This window comes from Coenobita brevimanus, chromosome 73 (assembly GCF_032717465.1).
Source record: "Coenobita brevimanus isolate Jiangsu-jjx chromosome 73, ASM3271746v2, whole genome shotgun sequence".
In the NCBI taxonomy this organism is placed as follows: Eukaryota; Metazoa; Arthropoda; class Malacostraca; order Decapoda; family Coenobitidae; genus Coenobita; species Coenobita brevimanus.
The window spans coordinates 23132104-23151221 of NC_137026.1; the positions used below are offsets into that span (position 1 = coordinate 23132104).

Here is a 19118-nt window from a genome sequence, read left to right on the forward strand (position 1 = left end):
AAGCGCCTCTCACTGACGGTCTGGAGAGGAGGCTGGCGCTGGTCCCACCTCTCCTGATCCATTTCCCGAAGGGCATGAGGTAGCGATGTGGCCTCGTCCCCCGCATCTGAAGCAGAGCACATTACCTCGCCCACCTCTACCTCTGCGCACACTGCGTCCAGCCTGGTAGTCACGAGCGTAGTGGTTCGGCTGGTTACAGGAATGGCAGCGCACACCACCAACACCAACTAATGCAGGAGCCACTGTGTGCTGTCTGGAGCCGGCTGGTTGTGCTGATGCCCCATCATCAAGGTAATTATCCGCTAGAACAGCTCGAGCACGGTTCAGAAGTTGGTTAATATCCATAGTTTCCATGCGTGAACCAGCTCTCAGAATGTGGCGAACAGCTTCTGGAAGACCAGCTAAAAAAGCACAACATAGACCGGCGTCGGTCATTCCTCCAAATCGTGTAGCCAGGTGGCGCAGGTCAGCCAAGTACACGTCAACAGACTCGCCATCACGCAGCCTACGGTCCACAAACTGCTCATAGGCAACAAACTTGTCTGCAGCAAATGCCGAGGTGAGTGCATCCTTTATGGTGTCGAAGTTCCCCTTGTCTACGCTGCTGAGCTGCTGATAAACAGAGAAAGCCCCGCCTGTGAGTCGCAGTAGCACAATGGTGTGTAGATCAGAGATCCCTCGTAGCCGACAAACCAGCTCCAGCTTTTCGATCCACTCTACCACCGAGTGCGAAGTACCGTCAAATTCCGGGATCAGACGAAGTTCCGTCGTAAGGCTGTCTCCTCGGGCTGAGGTTGACGATGCCGGTTTGCCACTCACTTCCGTCCATCATAAGTTGCGAGAGAATGCCTAGATAGCTTGTAATAAAGTCTGGGCACAGGCAAGGGAAGGAGGAAGACAACCTCTTCGACTGCTGGTTTTATTCTCACTAACTCGTCAATAAACAGCCAACCCTTTCATCAGGTCGGTTTGATAACTGACAGATTCGAACACAAAGTTCGACACAGGATGAATTCTTTTCTTAAGTATACATAAAATGGGAAAAAGGGCAAATGGCATTATTACCACCTCTAAGATCAGCACCAACTTAACAGACATAGCATGACATAGACATAACAAGACTTACACTAGACTCGCACCAAAACCTCTTAACAGACTCACACCACAGCCTTTTGACTGACTCACACCAGAGCCTCTTAACATACTCACACCACAGCCTCTTAACAGACTCACACCACAGCCTCTTAACAGACTCACACCACAGCCTCTTAACAGACTCACACCACAGCCTCTTAACAGACTCACACCACAGCCCCTTAACAGACTCATACCACAGCCTCACACCACAGCCTCTTAACACACTCACACCACAGCCTCTTAACACACTCACACCACAGCCTCTTAACACACTCACACCACAACCTCTTAACACACACACACACCACAACCTCTTAACAGACACACACCACAGCCTCAACACACACACACCACAGCCTCTTAACACACACACACCACAGCCTCTTAACACACACACACCACAGCCTCTTAACACACACCACGGCCTCTTAACACACTCACACCACAGCCTCTTAACACACTCACACCACAGCCTCTTAACAGACACACACCACAGCCTCAACACACACACACCACAGCCTCTTAACACACTCACACCACAGCCTCTTAACACACTCACACCACAGCCTCTTAACATACTCACACCACAGCCTCTTAACACAATCACACCACAGCCTCAACACACACACACACACCACAGCCTCTTAACACACTCACACCACAACAAACACACACCACAGCCTCTTAAAAGACTCAGGGAGTAGTGAGGCGCTGATGGATGGTAATGTGTTGGGTCAAGGAGCAAAAGGACATGATAGAATGAATAGACATGATAGAACGGAAAAGGATGAGTCATCACCGGGGAAATGGAGGGCAGTTTGTGAGAATATTAAGTGCGGGGGCGACAGACTAGACAAGAGGGAAAAAAGTGAGGACGGGCAAGGGAATGCAATATATTTCAGCAGACTAATTTTCCTGAGGTTGCAACATTTTAACTGAACGAAAAATAACGAGTATCCATGAGAATGTAAGGGACAGTGGTTGGTAAAGGTGAGGAGAGTGGCCAATAATTTCAGTGGACAGCACCAGAAAATAAGGCAGAAAAAGGGGGACAAAGGAAGGAAAGAAAACAAAGGGACGAGGAGACAGGTGAGATTGAAGTACAGTAAATGAGGAATTATAAAGAAGAAAGAAGAAAGATAGCAATGAAAGCGAGATACGGAAGGAAGAGACGGTCAATTAAATTCTAAATGTCAATGGTGGCTGGGGTGGTGGCAGAAGAGCAGACCACCAGGTTCTCTCCCCAGGCAACAACATCAAAGGTCCTCCAGCCTCACCCACATATTAAGTCACCATAACCCACGGCAGTCAGAGGGGATGACACTACGCAAGTGCTGGGGTTATTGAAAAGACTAAGCAACTGTATTAAAAAGAGATGAAACGGAGGAAGAAGGTAATGAGGAATGGGTGGAAGGAAGTTACTGAGGAGGGAGGGAACGAAGTGAGAAGAAAGACAAGGAAGATAAGATACGGCAGAGAAAGAGAGCAAGGGAATGAAGACAGGGAAGCAAGAAGCAACAGAAGAGGATTGGAGGACACAGTAAGGAAAAATGCTAAGGAGCAAAAAAAGGAAAAAAAGAAGACAAGGAAGACGATAGGACAAGCTGAGAAAAGGTGAAAACAAAGCAGGTTCCGGAATCCGAGGATGGAGGATATATGAGAATGAAGGGAAAAATTGATAAAAAAATAAATAAATAAATAAAAATTGCAGCAGATCGTGATCGTAATATGCTGGCAAAGAAAAAGAGAGGGAGATGGAATGAAACTGGATGCAAATAATCAACATAGGCAAGGAAAAAGAGAAGGAAGGACAAACCAACTTTCCTTTTCAGACCATCTTGTCTCTCTATGCCCTCCCTACTCGCCCCACCTTACCTCCCCTTTCTCTGCACCAGCATGCACCGTTGTACCGTCACCACGGTATGACTCGTCCTTTCTTAAAACTTCAGTCGCATTTTGAATATAGCATTTGGCTTACCTATTACAGTATATCCTACAGCACTGTCATGTGTCATTCTTTATATCCACATTTGTGTTGTAAGTTTCCCATCACAAACATATATTAAGTGGTTCGCTTCAACATCATTTGAAACAGATGGAAGCAGGTTTGGGTAAATAACAAAAAATAAATAAAAAACAAGAGATGGACAAGGGAAGCCTGGGGGATGAAGGGGGGGAGGGGAGCTGGTGGGAGGAAATTTAATATTAATCCCGGCCAGGCCCTCAGGACAACATCCTCAGCGCCCATATGATTAAAAAGGAATATTTTTTCCGAGAAAGGGAGTACGGTATCAAATATAATGAATACTAAATATAAGGTGATTCCAAGAACAGGAGGAATATGAGATGTAGTGGATGACAAAAGAAAGTAAAAACAAAAGTGAGCATATACAACCAAAAAGGAAGGAATTTGAATTGAAAATAAAAATATCTGCCAGCCAGGTAAACTCATAAGGTATATAATTATTACAATCTTCTGCCAGCGACTCAGACTAATTCAGAGTATCTGTTTACAGTATATAACACTATGCAGACATTCTTTTTAGAAAAAACTTACTTCAAGTTGCTATTACAAGATTACTTGCACTGCAACAGCTCTGTATCAGTTTTTGCAATCTCAGTTAACCAGTGCTGTTTCAGACTCAGTTATATAAGCAATGCTAAGAATAATGCCCCTCTGACTCCACACCAGCAACTTTACGAAGATTCAGCAGCACAAGCCTCACTAAGAATTGTTTTTCACTTTTCTGTACTGAGTGAGAGGATATCCCTGCACTCAATTTTTCATTCGTAAAACTAATAACACTAAATTCTACATTTTCAAATTCTGTGTTATTTTCGGTCCTTTTTATCAAATATCCAGGCACCCACAACCAAACTGACATGAACATTAATAACACCTAAAATACTTGGGTTCAAATAGACTCATATTTTCCATTAGCTGCTTCTGCTGCCATTATTACCGCCCGCCTAGCAAGGCACTAATGTTGTCACCTGTGTGTGTGTGTGTGTGTGTGTGTGTGTGTGTGTGTGTGTGTGTGTGTGTTACCAAAATGTATCAAAATCAAGCAGTCAAATTGTATTCAAACTTTGTGGGCAGTATCTCGGGGTATGCGTCTTGAAGTGATTAGATTTTTGTGAGGCTGCTATGATATGCCTTCGATTGCCAGAAGACCTTAGTCAGAGCACATTTTTGCCCATATCGCAGCAACAGATTGACATACTGACTTGAAATTTTGTATTTAGGTAGAGAAGACCCTCCTTTATCATGGCGCAAGTATACTGAAAAAACGCTTCATTCACATAATCGAAAAATACCATGTACTGTGTGTTTTTTACCAGTGGCCTTTTACAGAATTTCTGAAGAATCTCTGGAAAGAACATTTATGTAAATTACTGATCTATTTAGTGATGGCGGACGATACACATCCGTGGATGAATGCTTTGGCTGTTCTTTTTATGTTAATTGTTTTATAGCAACATAAAGTAGCACCTCAGAGAGTTATGGCATGAAGGAAGATGTGTTGCCTTAACACTTACACTAAGACGCTTTTAACCAAGCAACCATTAAACTATTTTATTAAGTACTTTTATTTAAAAGTAGTATCATAGGCACAAACCAATGCTTTATCCTATATCTCAAGCTCGAAAAGTCTCCAGTGGGTTAAATAAACTTACGTGAAGTCAGCAAGAGTAAAATACAAACTACGTCACTGGATTGAATGGGTTAAAAGATGAAGTCAGTGCGAGAAAATAGCTGTCCATTACACTCAGTCGCATCGACAGGATCGAGGGAGAAAAAGCAAAAGATGGAACATGGGGAAAGTACGGAAAAGAATGATACGAGAAAAGGCTGATATAAAATTGATGCTGGTGAGTGATGGCGACTGAGTGTGGGTGGAGGGGATGTGGGGAACAGTGGATCAAGACTTGGAAAAAGACTAAAAGAATGGGAGGAAAACTAAGACGAGGAACACAGAGAGGGGGAAGGAAGACAGAGAAGGCAAAAGAAAGATAAGGTGAGAAATAGAGAGGGGGGGGGGGAAGAAAGAAAATGAGAGGACGGAAAGAAACGGGCAGAAAGAAAGGGATGACGTAAAGATAAACGTACACACGATTTTTAAAAAAATGGCTTTTACAAGTTTCAGGCATACGTTTTGAAACATTAAACTAAACGTATGGAAATATTCTCCAGTAACTACTAATGGCCAGTAAGTTAATCTGTACCCAATGAAGAACGAACTTCGTGCAACATATGGAATAAACATCGTTCAAAAATATTCGTCTAAAGAAAGCGCGCGATAAGCAACAGCGCTCATTGTGAAACCACGGGTCACCTATGTAAAGATATTTTTTGATGGAGCGTACAAACAACAAGAATAACCAGTCAGAGTCCAACAACTGCACACACGTACTGGTCTAGCAGCCGAACATTTGACTTTGTTCTGTGACCTTAATATTCAACAGATTCCCCTCAAAATCAAATCACTCCATTCTTGCCCAGTCCTTAACCTTCAGGATAACAGTTGAGGAAATTAAAGATTTTATCACAAGTCTTGGGTTATGGCGTAAAACGACGATGAGACTGGAAGATAAAGGTATAGTAATGGGTTACAAGGGGCAGGGAGAGGAGGGAGGGACCAGACTGAAGTGTCATGGCAAACTGAGAGACAGAAGGAAGAATCAGAATGGTAAGAATGCAGGAATGGGAAGGATGTGAGATGGGAGCCAAAAAGAATGAGAGAACTGTTAAGTGTAGGGTAAGGCGAGAGAAGAGTGTGATACATAGAAAGAAGCTATGTGTATGAGAAGCTAAAATGAGGCTCAAAGATTAAAAGAATGACGAAGTCACTATGTGTATTACATTTATGCTTAGGGTAAGGAATCTGCTCTCTTACTGCAACCAGCCCAAGGAAAGTCAGCAGCAACACACTTGTTCCTGCATGTTTGTCTTTTTATTATGTTACTCGTTATATGTAAGAATATCTGTGAACATGGACCTTTCATTAGGCAAACCGATCAACACTGGAAAAACTTAAATGACAACCAAAACCCCCTTTTATGATGAAACTAAACTTATCCAGTAGTGCTGAGCACAAAAATATTATAGGTGTTTTGTGAGGCAGGAAAGGGTTGTAACGCGTTGGGCGAGATAGGGAAGTGGTCTTATGACTAAGGCATTCTTGGCTGACAAAATAATAGTAATTTAGTTTGATTTATATGTCTGTGAAGGGAATTGGTGGTGGTCATTCAGTACATTGTGTAGCACTGTCTTGGTCGGTGAAAATGCACATTGCTTTGGTCAATTTATCGTGTCTTCCTAATACCTGTGCATTATTCGCCAACTCGAAACCACTATTACTAATTTGTTGAGATGAAAATTTATCGGGCGGTTCAATGAAATTTGTTTACACAAAAATAGTTTGCATACATGGAAGTGCAAAAATGTTATACAGTGCTCAAAATGTTGGAGACCTGAACATTACTGTTGTCCCTCCCGCTCTCCCCTTCCTGGACCTTCCTGGACAAGCCTCTCTCTCACCTTTGCCCTCTTTCCTTTCCTTCCTCCCTCTCCCACTCTCTGCCTTACTTTCTTTCTCCTCACACCCTTGCTTCCTCACCCTATCCCCTTTCCTCCTTCCCTCACTCTCCCTCCATCCCCCTGCCTCCCTCATCCTGCTTGCTTTATTGAATCATGAGCCTCGCCTGTTTGAAATTTGAGGTGGTGGTGTTGGAGGCTTCAGGCGCTGGTGGTGGAGAGGGAGGAGGAGAAAAGGGAAGGAAAAACATGGTACAGGGATGACTGAAGAGATGGAAGTAGAAGAAAGAGAAGGTGGATCACTGGTAGGGATGGAGAGGTATAAAGGGAAAAAGATTACAGGGGAATGCAGATATTATGGAAGAAGGGAAGGGGAGAGGACGTGAGCGAATAAATACAGTAGAGGCTTTAAAATATAGTAGAACGTGAAAAGGATAGGAGGAGAAAGAGAAAGGGATAAATGAATGCAGGTTGTCAGAAGAGTGAAACTTGGTATCAGATTCTCGTGCTCGCCCCAGAGGCAATCTCCTAACACCTCCAATACTGTTTTCTCCACTCGGCACTAAGAGAACTTGAGATTTTATTTTTCAAAGGCAAACCCCTGCCCTTTGACTTTGCTATGAACAAGGCACCAAGAAGACAGTAATTTTTGGCGACTATAATTTTACTGACTATATTCAAGTTATGGTGGTGAGTAGGGAGAGGCAGAAGATGTGGCAGACAAGTGCGGTGCAGAGGTGAGGCAGAGCACTGAGATTACACTGGATAACGCGAAAGCAGGCGGAGGATTTCAGCTGCTGGCAACAGGTGAGGGTTGTGTTATTTGTACCGTACGCCTCCAATTACCTGCCGCCGCCCTCACCAACTGAATGCAACGGGGACGGCAGGAGGGATGGTAACAGCAGATGAGCAACGCTGGAACAGTTACAGAAAATGGAGCAGCCCGAGTATTAGAAGGAATACTCTGTGCATAACAGTAAAAATATTAAAATTAGGAGAATGTGATTTAAAGTGTGGTGTACTTGTGAAAGAGCGGAACTTAAACTGTTGAAAAAATTTAAGTAACTCGGGTATGTGATATGAAGAGAGATACATGTGTAAAGGAAGTGGAAAGTAGAGTGGCTATGAAAGATTTAAGTACAACATGGATGGATAAACATAAAGGCTGGAAAAGGATATCAGTAAGGTGGGTTAGTAGCCACAGTAAAGTATGTGTGCAAGACGAGTCATGGTGCGCGACTCTGAGCTTGTTAGCCTATTATCGTGCCCTGGCAACGTGCCCCTCAACAGTGCATGTGATTTCGTGTATAATATGAGGCGCATGTGATTCGTGTGTAATATGTGCATGTTGTTACGGAACAGAGAAAGATAATGTACACTTTAAGTGAGAATACTAAAAATCACTACTGTCCCGTAAAGTTCCAGGTTCAAAACAAAAGAGTTAGGTAAAATTACAAGTTAATGTTTAATGCTCAAACTAACAACAAAACATTCAGGACTCATAAGGATAATGTCATGGCAAAAAACAGGTTAAATATATGGTTAACTGCAATAGCCTCTATTAACACGAAATTAGCATGAATAAATTTATCTAAGTCAGCCCTGATAAAATGAGAATACCAGATAATACTCAGTGAATGCAAGATATATTATTACAGATACAAAATATTATTAAGGGCTGACACCCAAAACACATGAATCACAAAAACCTCACTAGGCCTAAGAACTAACACCTTACGCTACACAGTACAAGAAAAAATGCAATAACAGTTATACTCAAATTACACAGCTGCTAGATGGTTGGAGACTTCCTGAGCACTCACAAAAATAACAACTGTACAGGGGAGGACAGAGATGTGAGCAAAATGAGGAGTAGATCTAAGTGGCAATTAATGCAGAGACTGAGCTCATTATATAGGGGCCGGCAGAGCTTGATACAACTTGTAAGAAGGACGCGCAAATGAAGCCATGGGGACAAAGAGTTGACACTCCTGCTCTGAACAACAGAAAGAACGACTTACTCTACTATAAGAGTAGAAGGGGGGAGTGAGGTAGAAGACGCTCGTGTGTCACGAATCAAATTCGCGACATTTCCCTTTTGTGAAAAACACGAACTATTCGTGGAAAACTCACTGTGTATCGCTCAGTTAACCGTTTCTCTCTCCACTTCGGTGGTATACTTTTCAAAACATTCGTCACTGTTTCAAAAGCGACCGATTTAATGCACGTCACTAAGTGCTCTACTGAGCGATACTATTGTTTCTTTATTGTTCGCCCCTGCTTGCCTCGACCATTAGAAAAATGCGGCCTAGTGCTCCGCTTTTGTTTCCCACAACTTAGTCAGTCGAGTGTTTGTTGTGACGGAGAGAGGTCCTGTGCTCAAGAAGTGTGAGAGAAGAGGTCAGCTAGCACCCAAGCTCCACTAGTACAGTTACCCAGAGCTCCCACCTTTGAATTGGGTGATACACAGCATTCATCGACCAGTATTTCCTTTTTGTGTTTTCCTAGTCTTAAGAGTTTAATTAAGGTGTTTTTCCTAGGCATAAGTATTTAGCTTTTGCGTGAGTGAGTGAGTACGATCTCTTTATTTGAATTCATTTGAAGTGTAACGTTAAATTTATTTTTGTAATCAATAAATTTAACAGTTCTTTTCCTTGAGCTTAATGTAATGTAAACTCTTGTTTCATTTCTCCATAATTAAGCTTATTTCCCACATAGCTCCTAGCTTGCATAAACGTTTTGCTATTCATAACTGGTACTTAGGCCAGTCTTGTATTAAACTTAAAATCCGTTGTGCTTCCTAGGAGTTAAGCATCAGCAAGAACCTGATACTATTATTAGTATTAGTTATTTATTGTCAGGGGTGAAGTAACTTTCTCCAGAGGCTACAGTACTAATAAACAGCAATTGAGTGATTAGTCTCTGCTGTGTACTGTCGAGAGTGTTTATAAATTCTCGTTCTTAGAGAATCGTTGCTTGATTTAGCAAGACAATCATTGTCCCTGCTCTTTAATATTATTGATTATTATTATCAATTAAATAATATCATTAGCATTTATTTAAAAAACACCGTGATATTTAAAAAAAAAAAGTGACATCGTGATCAAACATGCAGCATACTGTACGTTAGAATTACACAAAGGATGATGAAATCATAGGCTATGTAACACCTCCCCACAAAGAAAAAGAAATTTACAAAGGAAATTTCTTATTACTCTAAAACAATCTGTCTAAAGTCTAGATAAGCAATCTGCAATAACATTTTCTTTCCCCTTGACATGTTGTATGTCTAATGAATACTCCTGAAGAAGTAGACTCCATCTTGTCAATCTCTGATTTTTATCTTTAAACTTACTAAGGAATTTCAGTGGGTTATGATCGGTATAAATGACTATGGGGTCAAAACCAGAACACAAATAAAATGAAAAATGCTGTAAACCCAAAATCAAGGCCAAAAGCTTTCTCAATAGTTGAGTAGTTCTTTTGAGGTGGAGTGAACTTCTTACTGTAATAAGATACAGGATGTTCAATACCCTGATCATCCTCTTGCAGCAAAACAGCCCCAGCTCCTGTATCACTTGCATCAACAGCCATCTGAAAAGGCTTAGCAAAATTTGGAGTAGCGAGCACTGGCTGACTTAATAGGATAGCTTTAAGTTTGGTGAAAGAGGATTCACAGTTATCGGTCCAGACAAATTTAACTCTCCTTTTCAGTAGGTCTGTAAGTTGTGATACAAGAATTGAAAAGTTAAGAACAAATCTCCTGTAATAACCTACCATTCCCAAAAATCTTTGTAGCTCTTTCCTACTTTTAGGTCTGGGAAGATCACTTATAACCTGAACCTTAGCTGCTGGTGGTGCAACATGTTCATCACCAATTACGTACCCAAGGTACTGAACTTTAGCTTGACCAACCTCACTATCTATCTATCTATCTATAGCCCGACGCCCTAATCCCGCAAAGGGTGGCCGCAGACAAAACGCCTCCAAGTCACTCTGTCACCCACCATTTGACTCCCCTCCCCCCGACTCACCCCCCCCTCCCTCATATACCTCTCAACTCCATCCCTCCACCTCATCCTCGGTCTACCCCTCCCTCTCCCTCCCTCCACCTCACCTACATACACCCTCTTAGTTAGTCTTTCATTCTCCATCCTCTCCACATGTCCAAACCACCTCAGTGTATTTCTCCTAATCTTTTCAACTCACACTTTGATAAATTAGCTACAAGATTAGCCTGAACCAAACGCTCAAGAAATTTGCTGACATGGCATAGGTGATCTTTCCAGTTGTCACTGAAGATTAATACATCATCAATATAAACAACACACCCTGCCAAACCCTCTGTTACAACATTCATGAGCTTCTGAAATGTGGCTGGTGCATTCTTCATACCATATGGCATTACAGAACATGCAAAAGTCTTTCCTAGTGTTACAAAACATGAGATCTCCCTAGCACGTTCAGTCATAGGTACTTGCCAGTATCCCTTTAACAAATCAAACTTACTTATGTACCTAGCCTTTCCGATCTTGTCTATGCAATCTTCCACGCGAGGGAGAGGGTAAGTGTCTGTTTTGGTTATCTGATTAACACGTCTGTAGTCAATGCAAAGCCGCTGTGACCCACCTGGCTTAGGGACTAGTGTGACAGGAGAACTCCACTCGCTCTGACAGGGCTCAATCATCTTGTGGTCCAACAGGTAGCCAGGCTCCTTCTGGATGACAGGAACTTTCACTGGGTTCACACGGTAAGGAGGCAGTTTAATTGGCTTTGCGTCTCCAACATCGACATCATGCATCAACACAGTGGTTCTTCCTGGAGTGGCACGGAACACTTGCGGGTACTCCTGCAGTAATGTCGAAAACTCCTGCCTTTCCTCGGGAGCTAGATGAGAAAGTTTAGTCTGGAGATCATTCATGATATCAGGATTCTTCCCCAAACTATCACTCAGGTTCATACTGCATGGGAGAACTTCACTTGCAGACTCGGGTGGAACAGCTACAGTGCAGACTGGGTTATTTTTGTCCCGCCTGTGATATATATTTAGCATGTTGATGTGACAAAGTTGCTTGTTCTTTCTACGATCTGGTGTGGCGATGACATAGTTGACATCACTGAGTTTCTTCTCCACGAAATAAGGACCACTAAACTTGGCTTGAAGAGGTTGCCCATGCACTGGTAGCAGAATCAAAACCTGATCACCTGGCTGAAAGTGGCGTAACCTGGACTTCTTATCATACCAAGTCTTCATCTTCTCCTGAGCAGCTCCTAAATTCTCTCTTGCCAGCTGTAAAGCAGTGGACAGCCGTTCTTTGAACTTCATCACATACTCCAGCAGGTTGATGTCATCTTCCTCCGACAGCCAGCATTCCTTGAGTAGCTTAAGGGGTCCTCTTACTTCATGGAAAATGAGTAGTTCAAAAGGTGAGAAGCCCAGTGATTCATTTGGAGATTCTCTTGTGGGAAATACAACGAATGGAAGACCTTTATCCCAGTCTTTCTGATGTTCCAAACAGTATTTCTTGAGCATCGATTTGAGTGTTTGATGATATCTCTCCAAGGCTCCTTGGGTCTGGGGATGGTAAGCTGAAGACGTGATCTGGGTGATGCCCAACTCTTTCAGAGACTGCTTGAAAACATTTGACATGAAATTACTTCCCTGGTCTGACTGTACCTCCTTGGGCAGACCAAACTTTGTGAAGAACCCTAGCATTTCCTTAACCACGTTCTTTGCTGAGATATTTCTAAGTGGAATGGCTTCAGGATAACGAGTAGCCATATCAATCAGGGTCAACACATGAGAAAATCCTGAAGAAGTCTTAGGAAGAGGGCCCACAATATCCACCAACACCGGGTGAATGGCGCCTCAAAAGGAGGAATGGGAACTAGAGGTGCAAACTTTTCGGTCTGATTACACTTCCCCACAAGTTGACAGGTGTGACAAGACTTACAATACCAGGAAACATCCCTGAAGATACCTGGCCAGTAGAAGTGTTTCAAAATGTGTGCCACAGTCTTCCTCACTCCAAGGTGTCCTGCCAAACTGGAATCATGAGCCACTCTAATGATATCCTGCCTACAAACACGAGGGATGACAACTTGATGTACAACCTCCATTCACAGTCGGCTGATGCTGTTGGGGGTCTCCACTTCCTCATAAGTACTCCTGACTTTATATAATAACAAGTAGAAGCACCGGCTGACTCTTCCTCACTGCAAGAAGAGTTAGCTAGACCTTTCAACTCAGGGTGAGCAACCTGCAACTCAACCAACTCTTGACGAGACAAATTATCAACACTACGGGATACTGCCTCATCTGGTGAGTAGTCCAAATTAGCGAGAAAAGTGTCAGCTAGGATAACATCATCATCATCATTATCTTCTAAGTCACCAGTAACTTTAGACTTAGCCCTAGTGACAGCACATGCAGAGAACACATCAGGGACATCACAATCCTGGGCCGCAGCCACTGGCTCACTAGACAACTGAGGAGCTGGACACACTTGACTTCCACCAATATCATTTCCAAGTAAGAAAGTTACACCTGACATTGGGAGTGTCTCAACCAACCCAACCATAACGGAACCATTAACAAAACCAGACTCTAAATTCACTCTGCATAGAGGGACAGAGAAGTAATTATTCCCTACACCTTGTAAGATTACAGTTTCATCAGAGGAATTAACATTAGAGCCTAGAACACTGGTCAGCATAAGGGATTGGTAAGCACCTGTATCACGATATATTTTAACTGATTTCCTGTCATTACTGTCCAGAGGACTGACAAAACCTTCAGACAGGAAATTAGCACATGAACTCTTGAGAGTGTCACCCACGTTACTGCTCAAAAGAGGAGCTCCATCATGAGAATTTAATTTACCCCTCAAAGCAGGTTCATTTAACTCAGTTAAAGAATTCTGGGAACTCTCAAGGGTGGACACTAGACCAATTGACTGAATATTTAAAGACTCCTTTTTGTTCACATCACGCTGTCTCCTGAAAAATTTCTCCGTAGTATGACCAGGCTTACTACAATAAGTACATTTACTTTTCTGAAATCTAGAGGTGGAGCTGGTATTTACTTCCTGAGAAGCATCATCTTTATTCTCTTTCCTGTTACCTGTACTCTGAGTAGAGGCAACGTACTTACTCTCAGCTTTCCTTTTTTCTCTAGAAAATCTCTTGTGAGTGAGAACATATTCATCAGCTAAAACTGCAGCATCAGACAAATTATCTATTCTTTTCTCATCAAGATATAGGCTTACATCTTTATTAATACACCTTTTGAAGTCCTCCAGCAAAATCATCTGCTTAAATTTGTCAAAATCAGAATCCACATTCTTAGAATTTAACCACTGCTCTAACAGATCTTCTTTGATTTTTGCATACTCAACATGGGATTGCTTATCTTGCTTATAAGTTGTCCTAAATTTTACTCTATAGGCTTCAGGAACAGGCTCATAGGCCTTAAGAATCAAGCTCTTAACTACATCATAATTATCAGATTGATCCTGAGGCAAAGATGCATAAGTTACTTGAGCTTTACCAGTGAGAACAGTTTGAAGGAGTACTGGCCAATACTTTTTGGGCCAATTAAAACCTGTAGCTACCCTCTCAAACAACTGAAAATACTTTGTTAAATCAGATTCATTAAAAGGAGGGACAAGTTTAACATTTTTAGCCACATCAATATCATCAGAGCTAGATGATCAAGTTCCACCTTGTTTCATGCGATACTCATGGTCTGCCTGAATCCTGGCAAGTTCAATTTGTGCCTGAGCCTGTACCTGTGGCTCCTGAATACGAACATTAGCCTGAAATTCAGCCTCCTGAATACGAGCCTGAGACTCAGCCTCCTTAGCATGAGCCTGAAACTCAGCTTCCTTAACACGAGCCTCCTGCAGAGCTAGCTGTAACTTAGCTATTTCAATCTGCGTTTGCTCATTTGGAGGAGTTACATTAAACAAGCTTTTATTAATCATGCCAACAATTTGATCTTTAGAATGATGAGAGTGAACTGCAATTCCCAATTGTTGAGCAACAAGCTTAAGTTCATTCTTTGTTCTGTTTTCTACATCACACACTGTTTGCACATTTGACAAAAAATCTTTGGCTTCATCAAGCGTAGTAATATTAGACATCATGAATAAATCACAGTCGCAAAATATCAAGCAATATCCTTATGATAATATCCATATCCTGATAAGAGGTCGCCAAATTTATGTTACGGAACAAAGAAAGATAATGAACACTTTAAGTGAGAATACTAAAAATCACTACTGTCCCGTAAAGTTCCAGGTTCAAAACAAAAGAGTTAGGTAAAATTACAAGTTAAAGTTTAATGCTCAGACTAACAACAAAACATTCAGGACTCATAAGGATAATGTAATGGCAAAAAACAGGTTAAATATAAGGTTAACTGCAATAGCCTCTATTAACACGAAATTAGCATGAATAAATTTATCTAAGTCAGCGTGATAAAATGAGAATACCAGATAATACTCAGTGAATGCAAGATATATTATTACAGATACAAAATATTATTAAGGGCTGACACCCAAAACACATGAATCACAAAAACCTCACTAAGCCTAAGAACTAACACCTTACGCTACACAGTACATGAAAAAATGCAATAACAGTTATACTCAAATTACACAGCTGCTAGATGGTTGGAGACTTCCTGAGCACTCACAAAAATAACAACTGTACAGGGGAGGACAGAGATGTGAGCAAAATGAGTAGATCTAAGTGGCAATTAATGCAGAGACTGGGCTCATTATATAGGGGCCGGCAGAGCTTGATACAACTTGTAAGAAGGACGAGCAAATGAAGCCAGAGGGGACAAAGAGTTGACAATCCTGCTCTGAACAACAGAAAGAACGACTTACTCTACTATAAGAGGAGAAGGGGGTAGTGAGGTAGAACACGCTCGTGATCAAACATGCAACATACTGTACGTTAGAATTACACAAAGGATGATGAAATCGTAGGCTATGTAACAGTGTATAATAATATCTGTGTATACTATATTCGTGCATAATAATATGATTCGTGTAAAATATAATACGAAATCGGAAGCACTTTTGAATGGTTGGTTGCCAGGGTACGATAATGACAACCTCAGAGTCGTGCGCCGCGACTATAGTATGGTATGAGTCTGGAAAGCAATCTCTGAGAGAGAGGTAGAAACAGAACTTTTCTCATTTCTCCTTCGTCTTCCCTCACGTGTCCTCCCTTCCTCAACCAGCCTCTTGCAAGGAAAACTCAAAGCTTCGTGGGAATGTGAAGTGGGCAGCTGGAGGCTTACTGCTGAAGCTGGATGAGGGATGGACAACAAAGTAGGAGAGGGAGGACAGAGAATGTACTACTGGTAAAAGAAAGAAGAAACCAATTATATAATATAAGGGAAGGAGAGAGGATGTTTCACTAAAATTAAAGCTTCCCAACGGAATGCAGGATGGTCTCCACACAAGTCTGGTGTACTGATACACTTCTGTGCTAAATGACAATGATTGATCAGCATAGAAGAATTCATGGTCCCAAAATTTATGGGTTTACATGGTTTATGTGGGCTTACATGGTTTAACCTTTAACCTTACACTGCGGTAATGATACACAGCCAACACATGTTTGGATCAACATGTCCTTCAGTGACTGGGAATCAATTACAGAGACACAAGGCAATATTTTGCTGGGCTTATGGGGCTTTCTAACATCATACTGATTACTGTTGCATGCTATATCTCTGTACTACTTTTCTCATTTTTTAACCGTATTAATAATTTGCCCGCATACAGACGAAAAAAGATTACAAGTGTACACTCCAAATTGTTGACGGTCATTTATGGAACGCATGAGGTTACTGCGTATGGACAGAGAGAGAGAGAGAGAGAGAGAGAGAGAGAGAGAGACACACACACAGACAGACAGACAGACAGACAGACAGACAGACATGGGGGGGGGGAGAAGTAATAAAAGAGTGTCAAGTCGAGGGAAACGTGTGACAGAAAACAGAGAAGGGAGACAAGGAGCGAAGGAGGAAAGAGAAGGCGGAAGTCAACAAAGAAACAAGATGCTGAAAACATGCGAAGGAAGCACCAAGGAATATCAAACCAAGGATACCGATATTCGTGGAGAAAGAACAAATTAATCTAAAGAGAGAGATGCGAAATAAAAAACTGATACATGTAAGATTGTGCAAAGCCAATGACGCTGGGTACATTCAGCAGTGCTATATTTACTCTGAGAGTGAAAAAACAAACAATGCGGAAGAGGAGACAGTTTCTTTTAGTTCTCTGTGTAGTTTGTGACGGCAGTACGAGACTGAGCTTATGGTATCTGGGTCATAATGATGTAAATACCAAGTCAATCTGTACCTCACACACCACAATGAATTTCCCAAACTTCCTCACCAATATAACCCTGGCAGCATTTGTTGTGGCAGCCAGAACACGTCACTGAATTATAATAATGACAATTAACAATTTCTGTACGAGCTACCTCCATGCTTGGTCACGCCTTTTTCAAGCTGCAGGGGTCAAATACAGACTTCGTTAACCCTTTCACTACAAAGAATTCTCTCCTGCAATAAATTTGTCTGAATGCTGCAAGAAAAAAAAACTGAAAAAGACGTCAAAGACCTAAGGGCAAAGCAGGGATCCCGAGGCCACAGTCTTTGTACCGTATCTTGCTGCAGCATGATGGCCATTTTAACGGACAACACAAAACAGGACCTGAGGCGTAACTCAGGGGGATGTGGTGTGTGAGGCAGGGGGATGTGGTGTGTGAAGCAGGAGGGTAGGGTGTGTGAGGCAGAAGAGTGTGGCGTGTGAAAAAAGGGTGTGAGGGGTGTGAGGAAGGGGGTGTCGGTTATGGGGTATGAGACAGGGGTGTGTGGGGTGTGAGACAGGGGTGTGTGGGGTGTGAGGCAGGGTGTGTGTGAAGTGTGAGGCTGGAGGGTGTGAGGTGTGAGGTATACTAAGTAGGATTTGTATCGGATGGCAGGTATCAGCTCCCAGGGGATAAGAAGATGAAACACGAAAGGGCAGAAGCAGGCGTGGGCTGAGCTGCGAGTAGGTGGACTGGGAGAATGGTGGGTGAGGGTGGCCTGGGTGGAAGGAGGGAGTGGATGAGCTGAGGGGACCATGGAAATGGATGGAGTGGGAAGATGATGGGAATGGTTGAGCAGTGGGAATGGTGGGAGTGGGTGGGTTGTGTGGAAAGTGGGAGAGGGAGCGTTGTGTGAAGAGTATGAAGTGTGTGGAAGGTGACTGGGTGGAGAGAGGGAGTGGGTGGCTAGATGGAAGGTGTGCATGTATAGGTTAGGAGGAAACTGGGAGTGGGTGGGCTAGGTGGATGGGGAAAGTGTGTGGGCTGTGTGGAAGATGGGGGAGGGTGGGCTGGGTGGCAATTTGGTAGAGGGTGAACTAGGAACAGGATGGGATCGGCAGTGATGAAGGTGGACGGGACTCAGGAACAGAGCCTAACGGAAGATGTGTGAAAGTGTGGTGAGTGGAAAGAAAACTGCGATAAATCTTGGACAAAAAGAACGATGCAGAAAGAATGGAGAGAAGGACGCGAGTCGTGATGGAGGGGAGAGAGAGACACCATATCATTAAGACAGGATGGAGGGTACTGAAGCATATGGAAATCTACAAGGCTCTGACAGACATTATTTGTAGGATACAGCAAAACAAAGGGAGTGAAAGAGAGAAAAGTGTTTAGACAAAGCTGTGAGCTACTTACAAACATATGTATAATACCAAAATACATGGATAAACTCTGAGAACATTTTCACTTTGCAAAACTGAGGCTGGAGGTGGCATGCCTTCACACTGACAGCCATCCCGAACACTGATCACGCAGTGACAGTGGTGTTAGAAGTATCCTGGCGACGCCGCTGGCCAGACTGAGTGAGCAAGGCTGACACATATCCCTCCATCACATCCCTCACCTTGTCTTCTTTTATTCTGCTCACACCCTCCCCCACCCACACATCCCTCCTTCACCGCCCACAGCTTGTCCTGTCATACATTCCTCAAACCCTTCCCCACCTACACATCCCTCCTTCACCGGCGTTACCCTCTAATCTATCCTACATTCCTCAAACTCTTCCCCACCTACACATCCCTCCTTCACCGCCGTTATCCTCTATTCTGTCCTGCTCATACTCTCCCCCATCCACTCATCCCTCCTTCACCGCCCTCACCCTCTATCCTGCCCAGCTAAAGCCCTCCTTCACCCACACATTCCTCCTTCACCGCCCTCATCCTCTATCTTGCCCTGCTAACATCCTCCCTTACCCACACATCCCTTCTTCACAGCCCTCGTCCTCTGTCCTGCCCAGCTAAAACCCCCCTTCACCCACACATTCCTCCTTCACCGCCCTCACCCTCTATCCTGCCCTGCTAACATCCTCCCTCACGCACTCATCCCT

General features: G+C 42.9%; 1 protein-coding gene across 1 annotated transcript; it reads right to left on the reverse strand.

Annotated features, from left to right (window-relative positions):
* Nucleotides 1-9: 9 nt before the first annotated feature.
* Nucleotides 10-18527, reverse strand: LOC145407507 (uncharacterized). The gene is made up of 2 exons (XM_080278435.1): nucleotides 18428-18527; nucleotides 10-788 (listed from the first exon to the last, which is right to left on the reverse strand). Exons 1-2 carry the CDS (start codon nucleotides 18525-18527, stop codon nucleotides 10-12), a joined length of 879 nt encoding a protein of 292 aa, XP_080134561.1.
* Between the last annotated feature and the right edge of the window lie 591 nt (nucleotides 18528-19118).